Here is an 11,804-nt window from a genome sequence, read left to right on the forward strand (position 1 = left end):
GGGTTAGGGAATCTAATGATTTAGATTAAAATTATAAATCTCGCGAGAGTGTCGCACATTGAGGGTTATCATCCAGACACAACTGAGTGCTACGCAGAGAGGGGGCGTGTCAGCTGTCATTGACCACCTGACCCGGAAAATGTGGGACTTAATTCCTGTGTTAGACTGCTCTCAGCTGCTGAGCCTCTGCTCTTCGCAGTGCAAACCCTCCATCTGCCCCATCAAGACCCCCGACGCACGGGCGGACCCTCCTCAGCGCATCATGTCGGGTAAGACACCGGCTCTCCGCCGTCACTCGCATCCGCCGCAGTGCACTGTCACCGGACACCGCGACCCCGGACCGGACCGGAGCTGCGCGAACTGATCCTCCCAGAATATCGCGAATTTATTAAACGCTGCGGAAAACATAAACTACAACGCTTACTGCTCTTCTCACACGGACAGAGAAGAGGCGTTGAGATTAAATATTCGGTGTAGTCAATGTTGTGGATATTTTATGGGTCGATGTGTTTGATTTGATGACTTGCTGCAGCGGTTTGGACCACAGTGAAGCTGCTGATCATCAACAGCAGCACTTCCGCCCACAGTTTTCAAAGTCAAACCGTTTTGAATGCAACTAGTGCAGTTGAGCAACACAAAATTTAAAAAAAAGGGTCATATTGAGAAAAAAAATACATAAATTTTCTTTAAAATGCCATATTTTGAATAGATTTTTGTCACATCATTTAGTCCTAGATTGTCACTGACATTTTAATGTTGGTTTTGGTCCAATATTTGTGGGTTGGGTAAAAAAATCTGATGTGATATATGACAACACAGACAGGATCACTCAAATTTGCTTATAATGACCAAGATATATACTTGGTGAGGCCTTTTTCTAGGGCTGCAACTTCCAATTATTTTCATTATCGACTCATCAGTTCATCGTTTTGTCTATAAACTGTCAGAGAATAATGGAAAATGCCCTTTCTAATTTCTTAAAGCCCAAGCTGATTTCTTCAAATGTCTTGTTTTGTCAGCTCAACAGTCCAAAACTCAAATATATTTAGTATTCTATCATGTGTGACTCATAAAAGCTTCAAATCTTCACATTTCAGAAGCTGCAACCAGCAAATTCTTGGCATTTTTACTTAATAATTGACTAAAACAATTATTTGATTATTAAAAAATAGTTGCAGATTTATTTCTGTTGATTGACTAATTGATTAAAAGATTAATTGTTCATGCTCTACATTTTACAGTTGAAAAATAACGTTATCAGTGCTATTACTCTCAATTTCATGTAAGTTATAGGCCGACACATAGCCAGACACTGGTACCAATATATCTAATCTGATACTGGTTGATACTGTGGCCCAGTGGATTTATTGGTGTAGTTCTGAGATCTAATATGTAGAGTGAAGTCAAAGTGGAAGTGTGGATTGTGACACTGGATGACACAAAGTGGGTAAGTGGAAATTGCTCACATTGCATCACCAACATTGCCAATTTCTCCATTTTGAATTGCAGACGGTTGTCTTAGCTTAGACTAAAAAACCAGTTGTCGGCATGGCTATTGCTTCATATTTACCATACAGAAACGAGAGTCATGGTTTTCTTGCCTCAGTTAGTAAGAAAGCAAATAAGCGTCTTTCTCTTCAGGAAATGAATCTGCAACAATTTTGATGATTTGTCATTTTTACTGTAAAAGATCATTTAAACAATTAATCAAATTAATTAATCAAATAACAATTAATCAAACATTCACTGGTTTCAGCTCCTAAGATATGAATATTTAATGGTTTTCTTTAATTCCTATGATTGTAAATTAAATTCTTTTGGGTTTTGGACTGTTACACACACACACACACAAAATAAATAAAACAACTTGATGTCAGCTTGTGCTTTGGTGCAAGAAAATGTGATTTTTCTTTTTCACTACAGACCAAACGCTTAATCGAGAAAATAATTGTCAGATAAATCAACGATGAAAATAATTGTTTGCTGCAGCGTCACTTACACAAAAATGCACAGACAGTGGGAGAAACGGCTGGAAATATTCCAGCCCTGCGTCATAAAACCTGATGGCTCTTTTTCATTTTTACTGGTTAACACACAATTTTATGCACACTTGTTGAAAAGATAGAATTCTGGCAGAATAATGCACGTAGGTGCAAAGGCTATCAGTAAACACCATCAATGACAAACAGGTAACGCCTGCACAACTCCTCTAAGCCACAAAAGTCTAATAACAACAATGTTTCAATCTTACTTAGATCTTTGTCAGGTCAGAATGTTTAAAAGATGGAAACCACACTCATATTTATACATCATGCACACTAATAGGCTGACAAGCTCTATGATGGCAGGTGAGGTTAATCATCCAAACTGCCTAGGGTGATAAACATCCAAAAACAATGAACAATTCAATAAAGTACATAGAAAAAAGCAGTAATACAAAAGCCATACTTCAAAATATCAAACATACATCTTATATATAAACATTATTTATCATCCCATATATCTAAATCACCTACGTTGAAAAATATATTGTATTAAGTCAGAAGAAAGAAAGAAGAAACCTTTAGCCTAATTCTTGTGCAGAAATTGGGTCTGAACACCCCACGATAAAAAGTTCATTATAAAGTAAGAATTATAAAGTGCTCATCTAGTTCTCTTTTACTTCTAAAGAAGGTGTTGTTGACTTCCTGGTTTAATGTCGTTGTCAAGGATTTGACACAGCTGTTTCTCAGTGCGGACGTGCGCTTCAGTGTGTGGCCTCGAAGTTTTTTTTTCCCTAATACTATAAAAGGCCGTAATCGTCAGACCTCATATGTTGTATGACTGCTAATGTGGTCAGTAGACAGAAAATGATAAGCACTAATAAAAAGTTACTGTGCGATAAAGGAATGCCAACAGTAATGATATACAAAAATATAGAATACTGTAGCCTATATTTTCAAACATATATAGTAAAATACACTTAAGTATTCAATGTAGATTGGAAAAAGGCACTTTATGTGTGTTCTCTATGCATTTTACTTACTTATTTAATATGTAAATGTATCCCATTATAGATTATTAATGAATTTACTCCATTCTATGCACTCTAAGATAAATTACAGCCACATAGCGACACTTAAAACTGAATGTGTTACTACTGAATATAATTTTATGAACTGTTTATCGGACCCAGATGTGAGTTGTAGATTCTGTGGAAACACAGCACATGCTTCCTGTATGGCCTCGAGGGTGTAACAGGCGTTACACTGTTCTGATAGTTGGGTTATAGTTCCTTGAATCAGACCTTAGCAACCGTGCAGCACTCACACACTCATCGATCAGGTTTCCCAGAACTCCCCCCCTCCTGAAAACACACTCAATCAACTTGATGAATACTATCTTGCTGGCTCTGGGCCCACTTTCATTCAAGCAGCAACACAGTGTGTCCCCCCCGTTGTTGTTAATGTGTTCATGGGGCACTCATCAGACGGGCATTTCCACCAAATTTATACACTTTATACACAGTAGGCCTGCAGCTGAATGGGACATACTGCTAACAGGCTGCAGTGAGCTGTACAGTACATACAGGAAGCATTTAGACAGTGAAAAAGTGGAAAAAATATTTATTAACTTGTAGTTAGGTAGTAGTTACTTTAGTTTAATGTCAAATATAAAGTTTGATTGATTGTTGACTGCTTTCTTACAATTTGTAATTTCACTTTAATAGCAAATATAAATGTACGATGAAAGCTGAAACAGTCATATGTCAGCTACATGTTTATTTGAAGTGATCAACGCAGAAAATTGATATATTTACATAACTGGTGCCAACTTGTTTATCTTAATCACCAGCATGATTAATAGGTCATCCATTACTTTAATATAGCAAAGACACAGACACATTACATATTATAGCACAGAAGATAAGCCTGACAACATGAGTATCCGGGAGAGTTGGGGAAACACCTGTCAGTCGCTGCTGGCTGTTCATGTGATTCTTGCAAATGAACTTATTCATATAAATATCCCTGTTCCTTATGAGCAAAATTAGCTATAATGTGTGGTGGTAACCCCTTCTTGTGTGTTGCTATAGCGATTCAAGTAGCATGTGTGCATCAAGGTCTGCTTGTATATCATTCTCCTTAATGGCGGGGGGGAAGCTGTGAAGTGCTTGTTAAATAGTGTAATTTATTGCATATGATGGTTTTATAAACTATTCTCAGTCTAGGTGTTCACTCTTGCCCCCTGTGAAGTCAGAGAAGTCATGGTTCGACTGGAGTAAAACCTGAGGAAAAGTTATATTGAGTAAATGTTTGTTGTTGCACTTTTATCAATTTCTATAAGGCTGTTGTTAGTTGCTGTCAGTTTTACCAAAAAACAGTTAATTAGCTCACTGTTCTGTAATGAACAATCATAATTAGGACCGAAACTAATGATTATTTTCATTATCGAGTGATCTGCCAATTTATTTAATCGATTAATCATTTGTTTCAATGAAATACTAAAAAGCTGTGAAAAATAGCATTCACAGTTTCTCAGAGTTCATTGTGAAGCCTTCAATTTTCTTATTTTGTCTGATTAATGCTGAAAAAACTTTATGATTTTCAATTTATTGTCATATATGAGAAAGGGAAAAACAGCAAATCGTCACATTTGAGAGGCTGGAACCAACAAACATTTGGCATTTTTGCTTGAAAGATGCGATAAATAAATGATTTATCGATAATCAAAGTAGTTGCAGATTCATTTTCTTTCCTTCAGATAATTGTTGCAGCTCTAATCATAACTGTCACCTACAGAATGCAGTTTGTAGCATAGTTTATATATATAAAATTTATCATGAATGCATCAAATAATTCTTCATTGTCAATCAGCCCTGGTTATTCTGATAAGACAATGTGCAATGCAGCTTCATTTAAAACCATAAGAAAAGACTGAAAAGACGAAAGAGTGATAACACCAATATGATAACAATCATTATCATGGCTGATCATTTTGTGTGTGTGTGTGTGTTTTTCTCCAAGCAGACCAAGCTTTTGTGACGCTGGCCACCAACGACAGCTACGCCAAAGGAGCGATGGTTCTCGGCCAGTCATTACGAAACTTTCACACAACAAAGAAACTTGTCGTCCTTGTAGGACCTCATGTTGCAGAACCTAGCAGGTAACACTTATCAGCTCTTCAGCTATTACTCTGTCTCTTCCTCTTCTCTCTGTCTCTCAAAACACAAACGATATAGTCAACAGACACACTGACGTAAATCATACTCCGTGTGTTGCAGAGATGCGCTGCGCTCCATTTTCGATGAGGTGTGTGTGGTAGATGTTATGGACTCCGGTGATACGGCTCATCTGTCCATGATGAAGCGTCCGGACCTGGGAGTGACCTTCACAAAGCTGCACTGCTGGACACTCACACAGTACAGCAAGTGTGTGTTCATGGACGCAGACACACTGGTGAGAAACGAACAATGAAAAATCACAGTGTAGTTTAGAAGGTTTGAATATGTTTTCTGTCAGATTTTCTTTCCTTTTATTCCTATTCTCCATTTTTTTGTTTGTGCTCTTACAATTCTTTGTCCTTCAATAACATAAAACACGTTTCATTATTATTTTTATGCATTTATTGACTTCTGAGTGAAAAATTAGAAGAGGAAATGCACTATTATTGGAGTAAATGTGAGGTAATTGTAATTAAATATTGAATAAGTTCAGGAACTTTTGTCTGATTTCTTCTTGGTAAAAATGGAAATACTGATAAATAAAACTCAATATATTTGTGTAAATAAGTAATTTTATTTAATTGTATTCAGGTGCTGTCAAATATAGATGAACTCTTTGAGAGGGAGGAGTTATCTGCAGCGCCGGATCCTGGTTGGCCAGACTGTTTCAACTCCGGGGTGTTCGTTTTCAGGCCGGCCAATGAAACACACGAGAAGCTACTCACGTTCTGTGCTGAAAACGGCAGCTTCGACGGTGAGACCCGAATTTCTCTCTCTCTTTTTTTTTTATTCTCTTCTTTTCATCTCTTTCCTCTCTTGATCCATTGAAATAAATCAGAACATAATCTCACCTCTAATCAAATCAGAGGGACTTACACCGAAACACTAAGTTTCATGTGTATAAGGAGACAGATGCTGATATCTGAAAGTCAGCGGGTATTAAGAAAACTAAAATCATAGGTACAGTCTGTGTGACCTAAACCACAGGTTTCTGAAGGGACATTTTACACTTCTGAATCATGGAGGTTTTGGTTTACTACACCAGCCCCTAACCACTTATTTGAGGCATGAAAATCCACATTCTGCGTATAACCAACTTTGCATAAACAAGCGGCAACCGCCCCGATTGAGTGTCGAAGCCTGTCTACTGATGCAACTATACCCTCAAACGTACCCTTTAATTTCCTCTTCTTACTGGAAAATTATTTTGGAAAATCTCCGCCAAAAACACACACACACACGCAAAAAATGAAGTTGGCCATTATGACTCATTCTTGCAGAAAAAAATATTGATGTTTGGAGAGAAAACTTGTAAAACCGTGTGGGAGTTTTCATTGTTTGAACAATAGAACAATAAAAAAGACACATTCATAATGCTTCAGTAAAGTTGCAGGGACTAGGACTGAATTCAGTTGAAGTTACAGTATATATGATTATATGCCACTTTTGTTTGTCTGTACAGTCACTACATCATTAGACTGATACCCAGAGGTTCCTGCAGCTGCCCTGTCCACACACACACACATACACACACACTCACACACTGTAAATGTCCTAATCTTAACCCTGACTCGGTCTAACCTTGTCCTCGCTCTGCCTGCCAGCTCACCCCTGCCCTTTGCCTGCCATTAACACTCTGTCACATAGACTGCCATCAGTTTGTGAGTGAGCGCATTGATTTCGCCATACGTTGTCATTCACTCTATGCAGCATCCTCTCACAGCATTGTCAACACCCTTTTTTCAATTTCTATTTATACACGTGATAAAGGACACAGTCTGTGGGAATGTACGGTACAGTATGCGTGTGTCAGATAAGGTCAGTGTTACTGAATGAGAATGTATAAAGTCTTTCAGATAATCTAAAGCTGATCAGAATAAAATTTGATGAATAAAAGCTTGTTCAGTTTGTTTTCTTGTCTTTGAAGTTCCTTTTACTCGAAGCAGAACGCCAAGTCATTCTCACATGACCGTTGCTCTCCTGGTTGTGGGTCTGTTTATTTTTACATGCCATATCAGAGCTCCTAGCTTTCTCTCATCTTGTCCTGCTTTTGCCAGAAGTTGGTTTTATGTCTAAATACTTTTTGTGTTTGTTTGTTTTTTTTTTGTCTTTCCACGTCTGCAGGTGGAGATCAGGGGGTTCTCAACAGTTTCTTTAACACTTGGGCGACGGCAGACATATCCAAACACCTCCCCTTCATCTACAACCTCAGCAGTATCGCCATCTACTCCTATCTGCCAGCTTTCAAACAGTCAGTACACACACACACACATGCACACACATGTCCAAGTCCATGTTTAGCTCAGCTTATTGCCCTCATTCTGTAGTTTTCTCTGTGTGTTTTATGTGTTAGGAGGTGTAATGCTTATTCAAGGTCATTGTGTATTTGTGTGTGTGTGTGTGTGTGAGTGTGTGAGTGTGTGTGTGAGTGTGTGGGTGTTGAATTACAAGAAGCCGCAAGCACCACACACATTTTTCCAGAACCAGCTACAAAATAGAGGGGCGAGCTACACTCCTGTGTACGTGTCCTTCTGTTTAGATGTTTAGTTCAGTGCAAGGAATCATACTGTATTTTCCCAATAATATTAATATATTAATGGTGCAATCCAGACATGTCAACTTGGGTCTTATGTTTTAGTCATCAGTTCTATCAATAATAATAACATAATAACTGCCAAGACTTGGAAATATGGCAACATCGCTACAAAAAAGTCAAATCACAGATTTTAAACAAACCTCCTGGTTAACCAAACCAATTTGGAAAATAAACAAAGGCAAACTGTTAAATTATTGCAAAAAGTTTGTTGTTGTAAACATCCCGGTTTACAAAAAGACTTTCTGGTTTAACTTTGATTTACTATACTTCCAATACCGGTGCACACACAGTTTTCTGGTGTAATGAGGGATCATTACTGACATTTCAGCTGTAGGCACTTTTGGTTTTACCTAAAATCATTATAAAGTGGTTTTGATCATCTGGATAAACTGTTGAACTAAAGCGCTTGTGTTTTCCCCCCATCTGACTCTTGCTGTGTCCCCAGATCGCAGCTTTTACTCCAGTTTGTAAAGTTTTATCATGACTAATGTGATAGAAATGACTGAATTATTACCAAAACTACAAAACTAAGACTCAAATTTTAATAAACCAGAATCATCCTGTAACACAATTAGAGGGGAAATTACATTATTATTTGCTGTTAAGCTTTCCTGAAATTAAAGAATTTTTCCTTCCTGCCGTCCCATGTTTTCAATGCTGTATTTTCACAGGTACGGCCATGAAGCCAAAGTGGTGCACTTCCTTGGCAAGGCAAAGCCGTGGAGCTACTCCTACGACGCTCAAAAGGGTGAAGTCAAAGGTCACTCCATGTCCCCTGACCAGTGCCATCTGCACCCGGACTACCTGCTCATGTGGTGGCAGTTGTACACCAAATCTGTGCTGCCTCTGCTGCAGCAGACCTACGGGGACACTCCCTTCGTCAGCGGCTTTGTGGAGGCGAATGAAGAAGTATGTCACCGGTTGTGGTGTGTGTGTGTGTATGAAATCAGGGTGTTTGATTTAAGGTGTGGCTGTTGTGAGTGTGCATGTGTAAAGGCACATAGTGGGATGGTTGTGAATGTGTGTGCTCGTGTGTTTATCTGATGCAGCAGGTTGCGTAATCACCATGCACCGAGTGTGTTGAAACCTTTAATTGTTAGGTGAACTCTTGCTTCTCTAGCACATATTTTAAAATGTGTCAGTCTATCGCGGTTTGCAATTACCAAGTGGTTAGAGAGCTACATATCGAAGCTTCCTCTTCAGCTCCAAATAAAAAGCTGGCCAGTTTTAGTTGTCATAGTAACAAGTAAAAGTTGATTGGTTCCACATTCCTCGGCCTCCCATCTGTTGCCAAAAGTCGTGTTTGTGGCCCGGTGGTATAGCCAGTCTCCTCAGTAGCGTCAAGACATTATGAAAAGCTTTCTGTCGTCAATGAAAGATGCAGGGGCGAACGTGCTGCCGGGCCTCCAACGACTGTTCAGCACTTCGCAGAATGGCAGGAAGTTGCCCTGATGTCTGTTGTAATAGTGCAGCAGTGAAATAGTTGTGAATTAGTCAAAACAAATGATAGATGAGCAGGTGGTACAAGAAATCCTGGCAAACCTGCTGCTTTGCCCAATTACTCAAAGCTGTGTCATCTTGTGTCACAAGTTGATACAGGCAAACATCCCGGCTACTGTGGGAAAGTTTTCCACTGGCTCAGGGTAAGGTTTTTTTCCTGTAGACCAAAGTAAGCTAGAGATTAAGGACAATTTAAAAAAAAAAAAAAAAAAAAAAAAAGGTATTGATCAAATGCTGTACATTTAGACTTGGTTCTTTGTGATTTTTTGATTTTCTTTTGTGTGATTTGAAGAGTTTTTAATAAGGTCATTTAACTTTTTTTGTGGAATAAAAAACATATCAGAAACAAGTTATCACTCAAAGCACTCAAGAGCATTTTTTTTATGTCTGAAAGGATGTCTGGAGGCGGTCCTTAATTTTTGATTCTGAATCTTGCACTCTGTGTTCTCTACTCACTGCAGCCATTATTAATTTAATTGGTATTGACTTGAATGTACATCTACTGTAAGAAACTGAGCTTATCTTTTTTTAAATAATTTTACCATAAACTGCTTACATTATCCAAGAAACATACTCAACTCTTATCTGCCGCAAGTGTGTTGCAAAATCTGTTGTACTCTTGTTGTACTCTGACTCCTCTGAGGAAACGCCTGCAAGCACTGTATGTGCAAAATTCCTCCATTGTGAGGTAATTCCAGCTGAGTTAGTGCTGAGCATGGCTGAACTTGGGGAAAGCAGACCATATAAAGTATTTCTCTACAACCGTTTTAATGATTCATTCATTCTTTCTCTGTCTGTGTGTCATGCAGGTTAAGCTTCACGAGGAAGTGAGAGAGCATTCGGCGCCCTCCGCTCCTCCTCCTCCTCGTCCTCAGGTCTCGTCAGAGGAGAGGAAGAAGCGCTGGGAAGCGGGCCAGATCGACTACTTGGGTGACGACTCCTTCGTCAACATCGAGCGCAAACTTGACTCCTTCTTAAAGTAGCGGGGGAGGCGGGCGAGGGAGTGCGACAGACAGAGAGAGCGCCAGTTGAAGCTCTGTGTGGGTCGGGAATTAACCACCGCTCAGCCAATCACAGGGGCTTGATTAGCAGGTGACTGAATGAATGCCTCTGTGCAACTTTGAGCCTCACTCTCTGCATCTTGTCAGTGTGTGTATGAATTACAGAGAGTATACTGTTCACTTTTCTCTTTAAAGGACCAGTGTGTGAGATTTAAGGGGATCTATTGGCAGAAACGGAATATAATATTCATAAGTATGTTATCATTAGTGTATAATTACCTGCAAATAAGATTCGTTAGCTTAGAATGAGTCTTTTATATATACATAGGGAGCGGGTCTTCTTCCACAGAGATGCCATGTTAGTTTTTTTCCGACCCGCACACTAACCCTAACCCCCTAACCCTAACCCTGACCCCTACTCTGCTTCTGATTGGCTCTGACCCAGATATTTTTACCCCAACCATCTCACTCCTCGTGCCTAAACCTAACCAACCTAACCAACGAAGGCAACGAGTACTAGCCAGTCAGAGGCAGAGAAGGGCAGGTCTTTGCGGAAGGTGGGTGGGGAAAAAAAGGGTAAATGCTAGATTGGATCAATTAGGTTAGACATGCCTGCCTACTTTAGCTTTCAAAGTAGAGGCAGGTTTTTTTGGCGGGGGGGGATAGATAGTAAATAAATAACCAGATTAATTTATTTGTATTTATGTTTATGTAATGACAAAACATCAACATCAAGTTATCACATTTCCATCATTTGCAAGTGTATTTGGGTTTTTTTTTAAGGTGGAACATTGTCATGCAATGATATTTTGACAAGAGCTAACTTAGCTGGCCAGCCTACCTGCGCAGACAGCAGCTGCACATACACCTCTTGAATCAGGTTGTGGGTTGCCAGGTTGCAGTGACAGAAGAGTTGAAATGATTTGTAGTGTGTGGATTGTGTTTCATAGATGATCTGGGGAGTTTCCCGGAAGGGCACTGGGAGATGGCCTTGAAATACGGGAGAAACCCTGGTTAATACAGGAGTGTTGGCAGGTCTGGGGTTTAGGGTTAAGGTCGGGGTTACGCTAAGGCGAGTTTCAAGGCCACCGTAGGTTCTCTTACACACTTGAAAGGGAGTGGTGAGGGCGAGGTGTATTCAGTTAGCTGCAATCTGCAACCTCACTGCTAGATGCCTCTAAATCCTACACACTGGTCTTTCAAAGGAAAAGTTTGACATTTTTGGAAATATGCTTATTTGCTTTTTTTTTTTTTGCCAAGAGTCAGATGAGAGGATTGAAACCACTCATTTAAGAGCGATATCAATCTTCTTATCTAATCTTAGCAAGAAAGCGAATAAGCTCATTAATGTCAAAAACAGTCAGCTACTCCTTTAAGTGTTCTTGTGGATCTGATGGAGATGGATTCATAGTCCTGAGTCTTCCTTGCCTGTGGAAACATTCAGCAACAATGCAAACTTTTGGAAGGAAAGGGAATTTAATAAGTTTAGCTGTTGTTCCTGGAT

At 39.3% G+C, this 11,804-nt stretch overlaps 1 protein-coding gene across 1 annotated transcript; it reads left to right on the forward strand.

The window, feature by feature from the left end:
• Positions 1 to 43: 43 nt before the first annotated feature.
• LOC121881064 (glycogenin-1-like) lies at positions 44 to 10,562 on the forward strand (the record flags this gene model as incomplete). Its single annotated transcript, XM_042388715.1, has 7 exons — positions 44 to 269; positions 5,010 to 5,145; positions 5,264 to 5,438; positions 5,795 to 5,957; positions 7,328 to 7,454; positions 8,471 to 8,708; positions 10,109 to 10,562. Coding segments are annotated over 7 exons (1,239 nt in total), but the record flags the coding sequence as incomplete, so codon positions are not given.
• Positions 10,563 to 11,804: the final 1,242 nt, after the last annotated feature.

Source organism: Thunnus maccoyii, chromosome 16 (genome assembly GCF_910596095.1).
Source record: "Thunnus maccoyii chromosome 16, fThuMac1.1, whole genome shotgun sequence".
Lineage (NCBI taxonomy): Eukaryota > Metazoa > Chordata > Actinopteri > Scombriformes > Scombridae > Thunnus > Thunnus maccoyii.